The sequence below is a fragment of the Trachypithecus francoisi genome, unplaced genomic scaffold, assembly GCF_009764315.1.
Source record: "Trachypithecus francoisi isolate TF-2019V2 unplaced genomic scaffold, Tfra_2.0 Lachesis_group13, whole genome shotgun sequence".
Classification (NCBI taxonomy): domain Eukaryota; kingdom Metazoa; phylum Chordata; class Mammalia; order Primates; family Cercopithecidae; genus Trachypithecus; species Trachypithecus francoisi.
The window spans coordinates 27040548-27061856 of NW_022681458.1; the positions used below are offsets into that span (position 1 = coordinate 27040548).

Sequence of the window (21309 nt, forward strand, 5' to 3'; positions counted from 1 at the left end):
GCTGCCATTTTAAAATACCATAGCCTGGGTGGCTTAAACAACATATATATATATATTTTTTTTAAAGTTCTGAAGGCTGGAAGTCTGAGATTAGGGTGCCAGAATGGTCAGGTTCTGGGTGAGGGCTCTCTTCCTGGCTTACAGAGGGCCACTTCTGTCTGTATTCTCAGGTGACCTTTCCCCAGTTGGCATGGAGAAAACTCTTATAAAACCATCAGTCTAATTGGATTAGAACCCCATTCTTATTACTTCATTATTTTATTTATCCATTGCTGTAATGATGGATGCATAATTTCCCTACAAGGCTTCTGTCACCTAAAGACATTCTGCACTAAACACTCTTGTACATATCTCTGTGATCGGCTTCTGTATTTCTTTGTGATATATAACCGGGTGGAATTGCTATGCCAGTGTGTACCTTATTTAATTTCACTAAGCACTACAGCAGTGGTCTTCAGAATCACTATACTAGCTTTGCATCTTCCCAATTTCTCCTTCTCAATATCTGGTGGTGCTATGGACCAAATTGTGTGCTCACTGAAATTCATGTGTGAAGCCCTAACCCCAATGTGATTATATTTGGAGATAGGGCTCTTAGGAGGTAATTAAGGGTAAATGAAGTAGTAAGATGAATAATATGAAATACTATCAAATAAACAGAATTGATAAGATTGATAGGCATATATTAACATGGGTAAAATGTAAGAACAGGCTGTAAAATGAAAAAGCAAGAAATTGAATGGAATGCATAGCAAAATATAGTTTTTAGAAATCTTAGATACATAAATACACAAAATAATTTTCTCTATATATACTTTCTTCGAGGATATCTGCAGATCTAAGGAAACATATTAAAGACATTTAAAAACTTCCATGGAGAATGGGAAAGCATAAAAGTAGGAATAGGATATGAAAGGAGAATAATAATAAAATTCAAAGATACTTGTCTATCATATACTGAGAAGTATGATTAACTCAGTTATTTGTACCTGAGGAAAAAGAAAATAAAAGGAGGATAAAATGATTAAAGAGAAAGGAGCTAAGGAGGAGTAAGAAGAGCAAAAGAAGTAGAAGGAAAATAAGCAGAAGTAGCAGAAGGATCCATTATTACAACCAAATTTGGATAAGGAGAAATGGTTCCTAAAGTAGTATAAATATAAGAAAAAAATCAAACATTATGGAAGGCATAAAGGATAAAACAAAAAGCGTAATACTCAAAACATACACTAATTACTGAGTCCGTTAATTTAATTGAGTTCATTAGAAGAGAAATAGGTGGTTATACAGTTAATATTATAGAAGTGCCCATCTTTTTTCTCCACCTTCAAATACATGCTATTCTTTACAAACAGCACTCAGATGACACATGTAGCATATAACATGTGGAACAGTTTGTTTGCAATACTCCTAGTCATCACCTGCAAATTCATGTCTATTGTTTCAATTTGCTTTGTGAATAGAATATTATCTATCTCTTTATCACTGAATCCTAAAATTTAGAACACTACCTGGCACATAGTAGGCTTACATTAAATATTTGTCAACCGAATTAACATAATTCTCACCGTTAGACCAACAGAAATACAAAAGAGGAAATGATAACATTTTTGGATAGAAGACACGGTCTGAAATGTGTGTCTATTATTCAAAGATGCTTATCATTATTTCAAAATATTTACAGAGTATTGATTTTCGTACTAACAATATGCTATTTATTCCTTTCAATTATTTTTTCTATTCGTGATAGAGTGCATGGTAGGAGATGTTACATGAAGATGATTTTAAACAATTTTTATTTATACTTCTCTTATAGAACAAGTGAGAAAACATACTTCTGAGCTCAATCAGATTTGAGTAAATCATATTTGAATATAGTTTGAAATTCAATTTTAGATAAATATAACTGTAAGTTATCACAAGTGCAAACTGTGCAGGCTCTAACTACAAGAGTAGTGTGCTGTTTGTTCTGGGTTGATTTGCACATCTGTTGAACTACAGCTTCCCTTAAAGGATTATCCTATTAAAAAGTATCAGCTTGGCAGACTAAAGATGATTATCTATTCAATTTTGTATACACAGTCTATTAAAAAGAAGACAAATTCTTTAGCTACTTGACTTTGGGTCACACAGTATGTGTGCACTGCAAATTTTAACTATTGATTTTCAATCTAATGACTAGTATATGCTATTAGATTTAAATAACACATTGCTCTTAAATATAATAACTGCTCCTTAGAAAAAAAGTAAAAGGTCTAATTATCTCTTCTTTCTTTGTATAAATTTATTTATATTGATTAAAATACGTATGAAGAATGTCATCTTTTCATGTTTCAAAATGACCTATGCTAGCCTATACATGTAATTTTTATTATATCTGCAAACATACCAGCATAGCTAATTATATGCACTGGAGTAGTTTCTTGTCTAGAAGATATTAACATGTGTATAGTTACGCAACTAATTTCTCATACTTGCCACATAAATACAAATCTTTTTGAATTTCTTAAATGTGTTGAAAAATAATTTGGCATTAGCACATTGTTTATATACATATATTTACTGTAAATGCCTTTAAAAATGTTTCTTACATAAATACTACAAAGTAAATCTTCACTAAATATGATTACACGAATTTAGAATTCATCATTATTTGGGCATGTGCTAGATTTAAATTGTTTTTGTATAACTGTGTGCATCATTATACAGTTGGTTTGTAAGCAATTCCCAATGAGGTATTTAAGAAAGAAAATATTTCCAAGCACCTTTTGATTGTCTATACCTATAACGTTCCAATTAAATCATTACAATTATACCTTTATGTAACTGTATCAGAGCACTAAACGAAAATTATAAATATACCTATTTTAAAAATACTACCCAAAATTGAGGAGTCAACAAATGACAGTTCTTTGATCGCACCTGCATAATGCTGCAATTTGTAAAGTTATTTTTCTGCTCTGATTTAATCAGAATGAGTCAGGTTCTTATATAGTCCCGTAAGAAGACTTTGATCCAGTCATTAATTTAATTTATTAAAATGTTGGAATTTATGCAGTTTTGTTCAAAATTCCTGTTGCTACAGAGATTGTGTTGTGAGGTATGCGAGAAAAACAATTTAGTCTTGTTGAGCAATACAGCTGCCATTTATGTTTGGGGCTCAATTTTCAAATATTTTTATATCAAATTTTATTTCTGTTTTGGATCAAGGAAAAGTGGACTGTTTTACTTACATTTTGATGTTTCATTTTCAAGTTTTAAATATCATAGAGGAGCATTTAAATTTTATTTTAGAATATTATTTTTTACTCAGGATATCGTTATAATTATTCTAAACATAGGAAAAAATGCAATTGTTTAAAACTTAGGCTGTAAACCCAATCAATAAAGTCACCCAACCAAAACTGCTTATTTTATTCATGATAAAGTTGAGGTCAAGAGAGGTTAAGTGACCTACTCAATTTCATATTACAAATCACAGATGAACAACAATTTTACTGTTTAGACCCTCGTTTTTTCTTGATTCAAATGTCCTTTTCTGATGGAGACAGGAATAATTTCTCAATGTTTCTGAAAATTCAGTCCAGACTCAGATAAAAGATTTGTGGGTATTGGGGAAACTTAAAACATTATACCTAAAGTTGTGAAGACAATTACAAAAGGGAGGATTCATAATTTGTTCAATGATGTTATCATTAGATTAAATGTACAATCTTTCAAACCTGATATCAGAAAGGAATAAGACTTAGTTTCCTGTATAAATTACATGTTGTAGAAGTCAGTAACTTTAATTTATATTAATCTATCAAAAATCATGCAATTGAAATGCATTTTAGTTCTCATAATTTATGAGTCATCATTGGGATAATAGTCTAAATATTTAATAACTGATATGGCATGATCACCAACGAATCTGAATGGACGTTATACAAATCAGAACAGGTTTATGGTTATAAAACTGCACAACTATGACTACTATCCCTAAATTAATATATTTTTGGTTGTTTTTAGTTACAGTTTTCAAGGTGTCCCCATTATTATTAATATGTTATTTTTCATACTTGCTGGCAGATAAATAAAATTGCTCTAGCCCAGGGGATAAGAAGACAAAAATCGAAGAGAAAAATAGTTAAATTTACAGATAAAGCATAATAATATATTTTTTTCTGTACAGTTCCTAATTTACATTACATTAAAATTACATTTTAATGAAATGCAATTCTGGCTTTTATAGAACTGTAAGAACATGCATATTTATTAATACACACATGGAATTAAATCTCTTAAAACTTTAAAATGGGAGGAAGGAAACCCAACTCATGTGCTGCGGTGCTTGAAAAAGGAAGCATGATTCCTGGAGCATAGCATAACTCATTCCAGGTATTAGTCATAGACTTGTGTATCCAAAGAGCTACACAGTCTGACATCCTTCAGTTTCTCCAGTTCCTTTCTCCAGAATCAGTGAGGCCCAAATTCTACTTAAGAACAAAATGGATTTGCATATACAATAGTCACTCAACAGGGAATGAAATAATGGGATTGTAAAGTAATTTAGTAGGACCACCTGGTCACCTTTTCTCTCTTGTATTTTATCTCTCCTCTTACAGCTCTGTGTCCAGATGTCGTAGAATGGGCTTGTTCTCAGGAAGAGCATCTTAGTTTGGCTCTGCCTTATGCTTTAGAGATAAAACAAGTTGGCTTGCTTTCTTCTTCTTCTTTTTTGTTTGTTTTTTAGAGACAGGGTCTCATTCACTCATTCAGGTTAGAGTACAGTGGCAGGAATATAGTTGACTGCAACCTGGGCTCAGGTATCCTCTTGCTGCAACCTGGGCTCAGGGATCCTCCCACCTCAGCCTCCTGAGTAGCTGGGGCTACTGTTGTCCCACCATACCTGCCTATTTTAAATTTTTTTTTTGTAGAAATCAAATCTTGCTGTGTTGCCCAGGCTAGTCTTAAACTCCTGGCCAAGAGATCCTCTCTCCTCAGCCTTCCAAAGTACTTGGATTACAGGTGTGAGCCACCATGCCTGGCCCAGTCCACTTTCTTCTTTTCCTATTTCAGTTTTTAATGTTTATTTTTAAGCAGACCAGACCTTAAATAAAAGACAAAAAAGTGCTCTGGAGGTGCTGGCTGTCTTTGTCTCTCAGTTTCCTCAATTATAAAATAGGGGCAAGAACAATAATCTCATTGAGTTGTGGTGAGAATTAAATTCAGCCTTGATTCCTTGAAGAGGAATTTACACTGCGGTGTAGAGTTTGAGTTCTAGCTCCCAGGAGGAAAACACAGGTAAATGAGAGTGACTCTTGCACATAAGACCTATCAGAAACCTGGAAGATAATACTTGGGAGATTCTCTTTTACTTTTTTCTTCCAGAGACAACTAATTGAAAACTAATGTCAATAACAGGATTCCGTGTCTTAGCTTTGAGTCAACTATTGCCAACTTGTCATTAATGGGACTATTTCAATATTCATAACAAATGAATAATTTCTCCTAACAGATGCCATATATCAATATAAAGCCAAATACTATTATTAGAATAAGAGTCAAAATAACATAAACTTACAGATTTTAGTCTCTGGATTTAGACTCTGGATTTGAATTTCAACTCCACATTTAATCAGCTAGGTGACAGTGGGCTTGTTAATGTCTTTGTCTCTCAGTTTTGTCAATTATAAAACAGGGACAAGAGTAACAATCTCATTGAATTGGGTTGAGAATGAAATAGGTCAATACGTGAGCCAACCCTATGGTTCAAAAGACTTTAGTGTAGGACAAGATCCAGAGGTGTGGGTTAATGTTGCTTCACTATGGAGGCAATATTCTTCTGAGCACTCTAACTCAGCAATTTTATTTTTATATAAAGAGCAAGATAGTAAATATTTTAGGCTACCCCCAGGCATGGTATCAACTGTCTGTCTTCCTAGCTTCTCAGGAGGCTGAGGCAGGAAGATTGCTTACACTCAGGAGTTCCAGAACAGACTGGGCAACATCATAGGATCCCATCTTAAACAACAACAACAACAACAAAAATCTTTTAGGCTTTGCAGGCCATATATCTCTGCTGCAAATACTCAATCTTGCTGTTGTAGTTTGAAAACAGCGTTAGAGAATATATAAATAAATGATCAAGGTTGTGTTCCAATAAAGCTCCATATATGAAAAGAGGTCAAGCTGGCCCATGGGCAGTAGTCTGCCAACCCCTTTTTTACCTGCTATCCTTTTGAATTGCAAGATTTTCCCATTCTTGTTGGTGGGAACACAAATTATTTCTAGGCCTGTGTGAGCTCCTGGGATTTTCTTTCTAATGCTTAAGATAGATTTTTTTCTGGCCTCAGGCTTTCATGTATTCACTCTTAGCCAGCTGAAGACTGGAGGGGACTCTGCGGATCTCCAGTTCTGTGTGTGTGTGGCTCGTAACTCTCCTGTACCCTGCCCTGCAAACTCAAGCTGCCTTTGCCTTCCTGGACTACCCACTGACTCTTCAACTCTGGGAGTTAGCCAAAAGTCCCTTCATCCCCGAGTTGAAACCTAGAAACTTTCTCCAGGCTATATTCTGGGGCAGTCATAGGGCTCACCTTGTTTACTTTCTCTCTCTCAGGTATTACTGTTTTTTATTGCCAAATATTACATGTCTGAAAGTCCTTGTTTCATATATGTACATACATTTTTGTTTCTTTCAATTGTTTTAGGTTAGGAAAAAATCTGGTTGGTCTTTGTTACAACATCTTGTCTGAAAGTGGAAGTCCCTCTAGATATTTATCATTTTAAATACAAAAAAGTCTGAGGCTCAGAAATATTTGGAAATTTTGTCAAGGTCATTTTGCTAGTAAGTAGCGGAGAGAAAATTCAAACTTGGGCTTCTAACTTCTAAATAAATGTTCTCGCCATTACACTATACTGCTTCTATCAGAGGGAATTAACTACAAATTCCCTTTTAAATAAAAAATGATGAACTTTAGTTTTTTCTAGAAGAAACTGATGAATCAAATTTGAACCAAAGGTTTTGGAGTTATCTCATTATGTTATGAAAAATTGGGGGGGGGGGGTGGTCTGATACTTTTTGCATTTTGAATGGAGTCACATTTTCGTCCCATTTTGGCGTTTCTGTTGTGGTTCTGATTGTGGAGAACATAATGTTGGGAAACTTTGCTCATTTTAATGATCTGATACTGATAAGCTTTCTACTGGAAAGTGCCCATCTGGCTCAAACTTCAGCTTCTGCATTTTCTTAGGACTTAGGATGTGACTTCTTTGCAAATTTACTGGAATTAGTTTTACAAAAGAGAGAAAAATATTGCTAAACTACATAAACATGGTGAAATGAGAGATGTGGAAAAGTATGTGTATAAATTCTCATGGTTCATTTTTATTACTTTCACTGCGCAATTCCATTTAACATTTTCTGAAATAGCAATAAATTTTTGAATGATGAAACGTATGGCATTTTGAGTATGCCAAGTGAGAGATATTATTTAGGTAGTGAATGTTCACAAAAATGTGTAGCATTATATTATCAGGAGGCTCTCTGTTTAATGAGAAAGGAGCACTTATCCCTTCACAAACACTTGGGTTATAAATATCTACTACTATATGAATGTATCTATAAACACAGATAATCTGTGTTTGTCACAAGCAATGTATTTGATAATAAAATATTATGCAAATAATGCTGTGTCACATACAACTTTTAAAAAAGGTGTGAGAGGTTGATTTTTTACAGCAACAGAAAAAGCTAAACTCTAGGAGATGATTCCTATATCTTTATATCTTGATTGAAAATATATATATGCATATATCACATTACATATAACTTTACTGATTAAGTAATTTTTAATATTACATAAAACTGAGGTTTTGATCCTTGTTTATTTTATTATTTGTTTACTAATATTTATGCTTTCCCTAGAAACCTTCTACCGTAGCACCCAGCCTCAGGGATCTTTCTTGCGCACCAATATGCTGAATTTCTCTCATCCCTAAAATGAATGAGTTGACCTCTCAAACCCCTTCAGCACTAGGATAAAACATGGTAGATGACGACGCCAAGAGTTCCCTATTATAGAATATCATTATTCCTCTGAGTCCACATTAGAACACTGCAAGGCAATTGTCTCTTCCATTATTTCTATGAGGAGAAATAGGTAATGTGCCTAAAATCTAAAAGGTGCTGAACACGTGATGAAACCTGAGGGTCTGAATTAAATAGTCTATATTCTTTTTCTCCACCTTTGGTTTTCCAACATTTTTGCCAAAATGGACATTTTAAAAATAATATTCTGTGAATAATCTCTATTTTAAGACAGATAAGGTACTATTTATCAGTATAGATACTTTTATAAATCCACTATGACAATATTTACTTACGAGGTTAATAAATAGACAATTTTGTTATATGTGAAAATTTGAAATTTAAGATTATAGATAACAGTTTCAGACTTTTTAATGACCTCTACTTGCAATTTATTTCTATACTGTGTTGGATTTGCAGTGATGAAAAATCCCTTATTTATAAAGATCTGTCATTTCATAAGAAAACAGCTCTTTTTAAACAGTACACCTCATAACCTTAAGATGCCCTTAAATTAAACTGATCCCCAGACATTAAATATTATTAGCAACTTTTGTTTGTATAATGGCCACTTAAAGTATCTAATAACCACTCATATTTCTTATATGAAATATCTCAGATAGGATGCTATTTGTAATTCCACATGTGTTACATAACATGATGATGACATTACACGTGTGTTTTCAATAGTCCAAGAGCACAGCAGAGACAGCAGACCATTGCTTGGCCTCACATTATGTAAGTTGTGACAAATAACGCGCTAGGTGTACATAACTGCACAATTTAGTTCCATCACAGAGTTTTGACTAGAAAAAATGGTTAGACATAACTAATGTGAGCCCTCCGTACATGTTCATTATTGCCAATAGTGTCAATTATATCCTTGCTTTTTTTGAAAATGATTCCATCATATAGGCTTATATTGGCTTGCCACTGGAAATAAATAAAGATATATTCAAATGAATGTGTATTTCGAGATTACTAAATTAGATTTGATTTTATTCTCATATTTTCACGATACAATTTTGTTATACGTCTCTTTTAAATCATTTCTTCCTGAATAAATGCAATTAGAAGAGACCCATATACCTCATCTTTATTTCAGTTTTGTTTTGCTCTTAATTTGTACTCTTCTTTACTCTCTTGAGATGAACATAATTTCTGGTACTTAACTTTGTGATTTTCACCTCTTTCTTCATTCTCTCATTAGACTTTATGTTTGCTTTCCCTAGTTTCTTCAACTTTTGATGTATTTCAGCCTTTTAAATGAGGAGTCATTGAGGACTTGTCTTGTATAGAAGCACAGATTTCTCATTATTCAATGAGAAAATCCTTATGACAGTAATTTCTCCTACACATAGAACTAAAACTAATTATGGTATGCTCCTTAAAGAAATGGTCAAAGGGATGGGAAGGTCGGTTTGAAATCATATTCCTTCAGACTGATAAAGGGTTTTCATTAGAGTCCCTCGTTCATACATGTCTTCGGTGTTTCTCGCTGTTCCACCGCTGATTCTTATGTTATTCTTAATATTAGTGTATCACCAAGTATATTTCAGTCATGGAGAGAAAAAAATGGGTTTGCTATATCAAGGATCTTAAAATCACACTGACCTGTATGACAGAAGATAGGTACTGATACTTATTTAAAATCATGTTTATCTAAGTATGCAAATAACTTTTAGGCTGGATGACATGGATGGTAAAGAGCAAGTGGCAACATATTTAATGACAATAAAATATATGGCTATTATTAATTGTATGGTATTTCAAAGCACCTTTTAACTTCTATTATTAGGAAGTACAGCCAAAAGTTTTGAAATTACAGAGTTCAAAATTCAAAGACATGAGTACTTGAATGCTAGCTCAAGAAAATACAACAGGATTTAAGGATGTGAAATGTTTATGAAAACCAAGTGAAAGCTGTAGAGGAGCTATGGTGTCAATGTAGATTTTCTATGTCAAAAATTAAAAATTGAACTTTTAATAGGCTTTTGCAGTGTAAGATGAAATTCCCATAGTTGGGACTTTTATTTTGAACAGTGTTTTCTCTTTTTAATTCTAGCAGACCATAAATGTCTTAACAACTAGAATATTACTAGAACTTTTTAAAGAAGCCATTGTTACTAGTGTGGTTCTTATGCCAATCTGTAATGGGAATATAACTTAAAGTTTGTTAAGAAGACAAACTTACCATTTTCTTTTTTTTTTTTTTTTTGAGACGGAGTCTCGCTCTGTCGCCCAAGCTGGAGTGCAGTGGCCGGATCTCAGCTCACTGCAAGCTCCGCCTCCCGGGTTCACGCCATTCTCCTGCCTCAGCCTCCCGAGTAGCTGGGACTACAGGCGCCCGCCACCTCGCTCGGCTAGTTTTTTGTATTTTTTAGTAGAGACGGGGTTTCACCGTGTTAGCCAGGATGGCCTCGATCTCCTGACCTCGTGATCCGCCCGTCTCGGCCTCCCAAAGTGCTGGGATTACAGGCTTGAGCCACCGCGCCCGGCCAAATTTACCATTTTCTAAATTTCAGATACATGATGGCAATATTATGAAACCAGTTCCAAGAAACACACAGTTATCTTCTGGCTCTAGAATTACTCCTGGCATATTCATACTTTCTGGACTAAAGAATTAATATGGACTATCTTAAAAAAATTAAATATTTTTTCATATTTATTGTTTACTTCCTTATCTAAAATCAAGTTTTTGCTATCTCCGCAACTTTGATTTACCACAAATAATGCTCAAAGACTCAAAATATTCTCAAAACTTAAAACAGTTTAAAACCTGTATCACAATAGCAAAGAAAAAATTTATTATTCAATAATGTATATACATTATTTAATAAACTCTATCATTAAAGATACAGATGCAACTGTATTTTTAACCTGATAAATAGACAACCGGAATTATTGTGTGGTTCATAAAATCAGCTGCTACACTATTCCTCATCAGCAAAGATAAAATATTTTATCTAATTGATAATATTTATATCATTGTGGAATAAAAACTAAATATAATAACATTATAGAATGCAGAGCACATAACTGCAACAATAAGATAAATATTTATTTCAAATTAATTGTAAACTCTAGACAATATGGGGTAACTCATTAAATTTTTAACACTAAATTATTACACTAAAAATGTTTCAAGTTCATTTTTGCTAAACTTTTGTTCTTCTCTTAGCTATTTTGCCTTTAGAAAATCCAATTTGCTTACCTTGGATGGTGATTCTGAGGGATGGAGGTTCGAACATTTTGTGTGGCACTGCTAACAAACCTATGCTATCTAGATTAGTACATATTATCGCCTCTATTATTTCTGACTTTAAATATATGAATATAATTCTTTCATATGACATGCTATAAATTATAAAGTATATCATAATGTAATATATTGTAATATAATATTAAGAACAGACATTTACATAGAAATACATATGTTTAAATAGAAACAAAATAGTTTCAGAACAAATATTAATGTTATTGGCTTAGTCAGAAATAGTAGACAAAAATGATCTTACCTGATGAATCAAAATTCACCTCATTGCCAGGACTTGGACCTATATCGATGGACACAATTGGTAACAGCTTCCGAAAGTCCCATAGCTTTGTAACCCCACAGGCATCACAGGATGCTATCATGTGACCCTTCAAAATATAAGATAAACAAAAATAAAATGTGTATATATATATATATATATATACACCCACACACACTACATATATACAAATACATATAGTAACCTGTAGACAAAAGATTTCACAATTTTATTACAGCTGTAAGATTACAATCCTCTAAACAAAGAAGTAGTTGTTAATAACTTTATTTTGGACATAAAATTATTTAAAATGATATTCTTAATATATGAAATCCTACACTAAATTTTTGGAGTTAACATTTCAGACAAGCATTTTCATTTTAACTACATTAGAAAATGTAACAAAACAATAACATGTACACTCAAAATTTGCCTATCTATATACATATCACATGTCACACATATGATATATGTGACACATAAAATCTGTGAATGTGGGAAAATTATACCGTATGCATATCTCAGCTTTTATTCTTGCAGTTAGTTAGCATTGATAATTTATGCCTCAAATAGAGAAAAAACAAAGAGGTAGGAAGAAAAATGGACACAGTGAGAGAAGAATATCATCATAGCAGGTAGAATGACTGGGACCAGATGAAGTTGATGGCAACAAAATGATATTGTAATCTGTTAGTCAAAATTCTCAGAAAGCATAGTTGGGCTTGCTTTGGTAACAGGTAGTGGAACAAGGAAGAAGGTAATTGAATAAAAGGAAAACAGAAGGAAGGGTGAATGGATTCAAGTGACATGGCAATGGAAGGTGGGGAGAGAGATTTTTGCAGCCGAGTAGCAGCAGCCCAGGCTCATCAGTTCGGAGCCCAGGGTCTGTCGACATGCCTCCTGCTGGTCTCTCAGGAAATGTTTATTGAGCATCTACTTTATGACAGAAATTGGACATATGCTGGTGAATAAGAGGGGTTTCTGCTCCCCAGCAACTCATAATCTTCACTCATTCTCATCAGTCTGGTCATTTAATTTCTTTGTCCACTCAAAAATTGAATGAGTATTGGCCACATTAAAATCATCAATTATGTTTGTAAAATATCAATATACTGTTTCCCATTTGATGTACACTTTCCTTTTCAGCTGCAGTTCAAATTTTTAATGTCAGTTTAAAAACCATCCTCTCATTTTCTCCATACATTATTTACAATGTTAACATTAACAACTTAATTATCATCTAATTTTCCTTATCATTTTGAACTAGCTCACATATTTTCTCACTCGTTGATTTCTATTCTTTCTGTAAAAAAGTACATCCCATAGTACAGTTCAAGTGGACCCATTGTTTTTCTCTAAACACACCAGTAATGCAAGGAATGCAATTAGTTTTAAAATTTTGCAACTGTTGTCACTGGCATAGTAATACAACAGCCTTGTCCCCAATCTAATAAATGAGATGCTTAATCTTTTTTATGACTTAAAAGGAACATGGAGAACTTGGAATGTCCTCAAATATGTAAACATGTATTATAACAATTGTGAGGAATCAGTGAATTTCATTTCAGAAAAGGAAAGAACAGTTCTCAGTATCAGCCGGGAATATTAATGTTAGAAATTAGAAAGAATTCTTTCCAAATATAAGGGCTTTCAATGATCTGATAGAGGTCACAGAATGGAAATTTTTTTCAATTTTGGGAACAGGGTAGGTAAGTTCTCATCGGAATTTAATCTGGATGTACCTCTTGCCATAGGCAGGTGGATGAACTTGATGTTCTTTTGTTGTCTGGAGTCTATGAATTAAAGACAATCTTAAAGTATAGTTTATCCCACTGAATATTAAAATTTGAGGAAGTATACTTAAAGTAAAAAAGTTTAATCACTGTTATTGTGTGAAAATGAGTAGGTAAATAGTTTTAATATTTTTACATTTAATACTAGAAACTTTTATTGCTGTCAAATGATCAAGCTCAATAGTTTGATAATATGAAAGTGAGTCGATATTTATGAAATGCTTTTAATGAGCCAGGTACTGTGCTAAATGCTTCATTAATAAATTAGTACATAGCAACTTTAAGCAATTTTGAATAACTAACATCATTTAGCTAGGTTTTTTTCACATTGCCTTAGAAACTTAAAAGCCATGACAAAGTACGCATTATGGTAAAATGAATGTGAGTTTTTTTTTTTTTTTTTTTTTTTGAGATGGAGTCTCGCTCTGTCACCCAGGCTGGAGTGCAGTGATGTGATCTTGGATAAGGGCAAGTTCCGCCTCCCGGGTTCACACCATTCTCCTGCCTCAGCCTCCCGAGTAACTGGGACTACAGGCGCCCACCACCACGCCCCGCTAATTTTTTTGTATTTTTAGTAGAGAAGGGGTTTCACCGTGTTAGCCAGGATGGTCTCGATCTCCTGAACTCGTGATCTGCCCGCCTCGGCCTCCCAAAGTGCTGAGATTACAGGCGTGAGCCACCGCGCCCGGCCAAATATGATAATATTTTAAGTAACAGAAATAAGTTCGCGTTTAGATTTGATAACTGAAAGATACTTGGTAATGGAAGAACAGCTTAGCTATATATCCAGTTAGCTAGTGAGGCAGATGTAGTGTCTATTACAGTGTTTGGAGCATAACAAAATATTTGTTAATCTGATAGATGAGTAATGCTTCCTCAAAGATTACCTAAAAGTTTTATTTTGGTCCAAGTCCTTCCAAAGCAGTCTTGAGGTGAATATTAATTCTAACCCTGATGGGTCTGAATCACTTACAAGACAGAAAGCAATGGAAGAGGCAGAGAAACTAGAACCAATACTTAGAATATTCTAATGCCCTGTATCCTTCTTCTTTCTCTCATTTCAGGAAAACTGGAGGGCCATCTGCCAATTTCCTTCCTTGAGACAGAAGAAACTAGAATGTTGTTAATCCAAACTGTGTAGTTTGAGTTTTGAGGGACATGGAGATGGAGAGATGTGGGAAGGAGATTAGTTGACAACCTGGGGAAAAATCATTTTATCTACAATTTATGACAGTCAGGCTATAGTTAGGCATTTAACCTAAATTAAGAAATATTTCAAAGAAAATGTTTTTAAAGACAGTTGAGATTTCATGATAATCTTAATGAGAGTCAAGGTTCAAGAGGTTTGGAAATCTCTAAAATGCAATTCTGGTTATCATCGGTAGTAGTACTACTGATCTTGAGGATGGGAAGGTACTGAAGCTGGATGTGCAGAAAGCTCTCAAAGAAGTTCAGATTGAGATCTAGATTGTTTTTCTAAAACTGAATCTCCAGCACCCAGTATAGTTCTTACTACATGTTAGGCATTTGGTCTTTGAATAACCAATTGAATGAATAAATGAATAAATACAAAGGGAATGAAGAGTAATCAACGTTGACTCTATGTGATTTAAAATAATTTGTTTCAAAAATATACAAATATTAACTGAGCCGAAGCTCAAAAAAATGCTTTGTGGTCATAAGACTCAAATGAATTTAATTATGTCAGTAGAATTTAGCCAAGTGGACAAAGGGTACAGCTGAGATGAAAATGAATAGTCATGACTCCTGATTGCCTTTGTTAAGCCTCCCGCCACCAAATTAAAGATCCTATAATGAGAAAACCATATAGACATGAAGTTAATAATAAATTAGAGAGTAGAACATAAGATCAACCTAGCTTCATCTAGGCTGCTGAGACTCTATTAGAGAAAAATTTAGCAATAGGTATCAAGGATCAAAAAAATGTCCAGACTTCTGGAACTTTTAATATTACTTCTGAACTTTACTATAAATTAAAGAAAAATGTGTTATTAAAAAACTAATGTAGCATTATTTATAAATAAAAATGGAAACAAGTGAAATTTGCAATAATAATCTAATATGGAAGAGGTAAACCTTGGGCTGTGGTGGATTCAGAAAACTGCTTGAGGCAACTTTTATGCAAACTTGTTATCAACAGCTGCAGAGAGACAAGCAGACTAAACTACCATCTCTCTGCACAGAGGTTCCAAACATATTTATGTACAGTAAAACAAAGAAAAGGAAAAAACTGGAACGTTAATGAGGTCATTAATAATTTAAATAATTAAAATACTATTTTATAAATCAATAGTATTTCTTAATATAAACATATCTTATGGCTTTGTATAATTTTTTAAACAAATGTTTCAAACTTGGGCGTTATCCTAACTTTTAGGATTACAGGGCTAGTGCTCAGATAGGTTAAGAAATATTATATAGTAATATAATTTTTTATATGAAAGTCCCTATGTCTTTATATTGCACCTCTAAAAGAAATAGGATATTAACCTATTTTGGAAGACTCAGGTCCAATTTGATTGTAGTTTGAACCTTCATCCTGATGAGTCAGGTAAGTAGTTTCTTGGTTCAACTTGCTGGGTTTTATATACATATATGTTATATATATAAATACCTTTTTCTTTTGAAAAGTCAGTTTTCTGAACAATACTGAACAATTTACTGAACAATAATTTAGGCCCAGGATTTTGTTTCCTCTTTTTAAGGGTTCCTCAAGGTTGAACAATAGAATATATATAATATTATCTTTTCAAAGAGTTATACTGCATACTAGAAAAATTAAATGAATGATTTTATATCAACTATGTATACATGAGAATGTTGTAAACACTAAGTGAAGGAATTTTGTTTGTTTAGCAGTACATTCTAGTGACCTAGAATAAAATATAGTTCATGTTCAATAGATAATTGTAGAATGAATAAATGAATACCTTAGATAAAAAATTATAAAGCCATTAAAATAACAATTATAGAACCAAAGTAAAACATGGAAAAATTTATGTCAAATTCTGGTTACATTGATTAAAAGTATATAATATACATGTACAATGATTAAATGGGGAGTTACATCTATCATTTATAAAAACTTGTGTATTTTTATAATCCTTTAATACTTTAAATGTGAGCAATAAGTACAAATAAACTCCTCAAAAATAACAGTTATATATTAATCAAATATCATTGCCAAACATGTTACTATTTATTTCATGAGCTCTTAATTCATTTTATTTTACTTTACTTTTAAATCTTATTTTTGAGATACGGTCTTGTTCTGTTGCCCAGGGTGAACTGCAGTTCAATATTATAATTTCAAACTCCTGGGCTCAGGTGATCCCACCACGTCAGCCCCCCAAGTAGCTGAAACTACAGGCATTTGTCCACACCCTCAGCTAATTTTAAAATTTTTTAGAGACAGGGTCTCGCTATGTTGCCCAGGTTGGTCCCAAACTTGTGGCCTCATGCGATCCTCCCACCTTGGCCTGCCAAAGTGCTGGGATTATAGGCATGAGCCACTGTGCCCAGTCTCATGAGACTTTAAAATATGCCAGTGGTACAAGTACTGATACTGAGAATGGGAAGGTACTAAATGTGTTTGCCTGGAAAGCTCTCAAAGAAGTTTCCATTCAGGTCTGGAGCTCTTTCTGTAACACTGAATCTCTAGCACCCAGCACAGTTCCTGCTACATGTTAGGTATTTGATTTTAAATCACTAACTGAACGAATAAATATAGAGAAAGTAGAGAGTAATAAATGTTGATTGTATGTAATTTAAAAGAATTTTTTTCACAAATATAGAAATTTAAGTGAGCTAAAACTCAGAAAAAAATGTTTTTGTGATCATAAGACTCAAGATCATATATTTGCATAATACTTTATAGCTTATCTTATAACATACCAGTAAATAATGTCACAGCTGACAACTCTATGATGAGTAAAACTGTGGTTCTACCTCTAATTTAAAACTAAATATATTCTAGAAGAATTAAATAATTTATGGAAGGACCTTGGTCAAGGTGGTCTTAAAACATAACTACGAAATGAGACAATTAAAAACTAGGAATAGCTAACACTGATTGGGTAATTACTATGTGTTTTTCAGGGTTCCAAGCATTTGTATACAGATATATACATATGTCAGACAATCAAAAAAAAAAAAAAAAAAACCCAAAACTATGATGGAATAGGTGATCACCTCCATTTTATAGATGAGGAAATTGAGCCACAGAAAGCTTAATTAACTTTCCTACAGTTCACAGTTAAAAAAGAAATGGCCAGGATTTAAGGCCATTTGACTTTAGAGTCACTAACCTGTACTATGTCTCAAAGACAGAGTGGGGCCAAAAAACGATTCTCAGAAGCATAAGACCTTGAAGAGTTTGAGGACAGCATTAACAGGCATACTATGCACTAAGTAAAAGCAGAACAGAAACACAAAATAGAGAACAGGGATGAAAATACGAGTTCTGGGCTTTGGGTTTGGAAGCAGACTGGTCATTCAGCTTGTGCAGGATAATAACAGAGACTAAAAGAGCTTTGTGTCAGATGGAAGATAAACATCAACTTATTGCTAAAACCATGGCTGGGGTAAGATTTCCTGACAAAATGAAGCTGATAAAAGTTGCCGGCTAATGCTGTTTGAAGCTACACTTTTTGTGAATCTACACGTTTAAGGACTTAGAGTTAACGCGCAGGCTCGCCACCTGGACCTGGACCAAGTAGCATACTCAGTGACTGGATCTGTGGTTTCGAAACCAGAGGGCAGTTTTCAGCTATAGTAAACATAAAACCTATCCTAGAATACCCTGGAGCTAGGGGCCTGGGAAACCTGGAACAAAGGAGATAGTTACAATACTGAAAGTTATGGAAGGGTAAGCACAAAGAAAGAGGAAAAGTCCCTATTTAATAAATGGTTCTAGGAAAAATGGCTAGCCATATATAGAAAGCTGACATTGGATCCCTTCCTTATACGTTATACAAAAATTAATTCAAGATGGATTGGAGACTTAAATGTTAGACCTAAAACCATAAAAACCCTAGAAGAAAACCTAGGCAATACCATTCAGGACATAGGCATGGGCAAAGACTTCATGTCTAAAACACCAAAAGCAATAGCAACAAAAGCCAAAATTGACAAATGTGATCTAATTAAACTAAAGAGCTTCTGCACAGCAAAAGAAATGACCATCAGAGGGAACAGGCAACCTACAGAATGGGAGAAAATTTTTACAATCTACTCATCTGACAAAGGGCTAATATCCAGAACCTACAAAGAACTCAAACAAATTTACAAGAAAAAAACAAACAACCCCATCAAAAAGTGGGCAAAGGATATGAACAGACACTTCTCAAAAGAAGATATTTATGCAGTCAACAGACACATGAAAAAATGCTCATCATCACTGGTCATCAGATAAATTCAAATCACAACCACAATGAGATACCATCTCACACCAGTTAGAATGGCAATCATTCAAAAGTCAGGAAACAGCAGGTGCTGGAGAGGATGTGGATAAATAGGAACACTTTTACACTGTTGGTGGGACTGTAAACTAGTTCAACCATTGTGGAAGACAGTGTGGTGATTCCTCAAGGATCTAGAACTAGAAATACCATTTGACCCAGCCATCCCATTACTGGGGATATACCCAAAGGATTATAAATCGTGCTGCTATAAAGACACATGCACACGTATGTTTATTATGGCACTATTCACAATAGCAAAGACTTGGAACCAACCCAAATGTCCATCAGTGACAGACTCAATTAAGAAAATGTGGCACATATACACCATGGAATACCATTCAGCCTTAAAAAAAGGATGAGTTTGAGTCCTTTGTAGGGACATGGATGCAGCTGGAAACCATCATTCTCAGCAAACTATCACAAGAACAGAAAACCAAACACCTCATGTTCTCACTCACAGGTGGGAAGTGAACAATGAGAACACTTGGATACAGGAAGGGGGACATCACACACCGGAGCCTGTCATGGCATGGGGGTTGCGGGGAGGGAGAGCATTAGGAGATATACCTAATGTAAATGACGAGTTAATGGGTGCAACACACCAACATGGCACATGTAAACATATGTAACAAACCTGCACGTTGTGCACATGTACCCTAGAATTTAAAGTATAATTTAAAAAATAAATAAATAAAAAGAAAATTTAACATCTGTATGGAGATGTGTTGCAAATGTAAAATGCATGCTAGATTTTAAGAAAAGAATGTAAATATCTAAAAAATAATTTTAAATTATTGGTACTATGTTGAAATAATGCTTTGAATACATCTACTTAAAATATTATAAATGAATGCTGTTTGTATCTTTTTGCTTTTTAAAATTACAGCTCCATTGAGATATTCATGTACCATTGAAAATGTACAATTCGATCATTTTTAGTATATTCAAAGTGCTGTGTGATTATCACTGCAATCAATTTTAGAACATTTTTATCGTCTCCCAAAAAGCCCCATACACTGGTCAGTTCTCATTATTCTCTAACCCTTCCAGCCTTAAGCAAACACTGATCTTTGTTTTCATGGATTTGCCTATTCTGAACACTTCACAGAAATGGAATCATATACTGTAATATTTGATCTTTGGCATTTGTCTTCTCTCAGTTAGTATAATGTTCTCAAGGTTCATCCCTGTTGTAGCATATATAGGTACTTCATTCTTTTTGACTGCTGAATAATATTCTATTATATGCTATATTTTGTTGATTACTATTTGGTTTGTTTTTTCTTTTCTGCATGAGGAGTAATCCTGATGTAAACATGCATGTACAAAGAAAAAAAAGAAAGAAAGAAAGGGAGTTAAAAGAGAGGATCAGACCTTGTACTTACTCAAAAGAAGCTACCAAAAGTTTTCCATAACATGCAAAGAGATCTAAAGTTAATATAGTCAATAATTGCAAGATAAAATTGATCTGTATAGATTAAAATTAAGAAAGATTGAAAAAGATTTTAAAGTGAGTCTCAAAGATTTGAATAAAGAGCTAATACTCATTAAAGAAAAATAAATGAAACAAATACAATCTAAAATGACTTGAGAAATCCAAGATAAAATGTTAGTCATTGAAGAAATAGTGCTGTATAGATAGGATGTACTCTATTCTAGACAAAGTTGAAAAGAAGTTAGTGGATTGGAATACTACAATCTGGAAAATTTAGCTGGATTGTAGACACAGAGATTAAAAGATAAAAGCATGTAAACCATTAAGATACTTGAGGGTGGGAGTGAAGTTACATATTCCAATATACGTTTTATAAGCATTACAAAAGAAGATAATGTAAAGACCGTCAGAACAGCAGTATCTGAAAGTGTAATGGCTGAAACTTTTCCAGAATTGAAGAAAAATATAATATTAAGACTAAAATTGCCCACCAAATATTGAGCATAATGCATAAAAATAAAACTGTACCTAAACACAGTGTAATGAAAAATGTGGGATATTATGGACAAAGAGATATTTACCTACAAGTGAAAAATGACAGATTACCTATTTAAAATATTTTAAAGACATTTCAATTAATTTTTAAGTAGATATTAGAACCAGTGGGATAATGTCCTCATTGTATTGGGGGAAAAACCTCAACCTAAAATTCTATGCTTAAATATCACTTTTGATTGAATGCATTTTCATTCAATGAATAAAAATGTTTAAATCTAAATATCTTATGGAAAAAGTATTAATGTTTGTATTTCATCATGAAAAAGTAAAATCCTAAGTATAGTACGGGTCAAAATACATAATGGTGAGCACAAATACTTAAAAATTCAGTAATTTTTTTTTTTTTTTTTTTTTTTTTTTGAGACCGAATCTCACTCTGTTACCCAGGCTGGAGTGCAGTGGCATGATCTTAGCTCACTGCAACCTCTGCCTC

General features: G+C 33.5%; 1 protein-coding gene across 3 annotated transcripts in view; it reads right to left on the reverse strand.

Moving 5' to 3' along the window:
• The window catches only part of SPAG16 (sperm associated antigen 16), a 1188211-nt gene that overhangs the window by 271577 nt on the left and 895325 nt on the right, over positions 1–21309 (reverse strand). For all 3 annotated transcript variants that reach the window (XM_033230389.1, XM_033230390.1, XM_033230388.1), the window contains one exon: positions 11590–11716. In XM_033230389.1, the coding sequence (XP_033086280.1) occupies positions 11590–11716 (127 nt within the window). The remainder of the gene's footprint in view (positions 1–11589; positions 11717–21309) is intronic.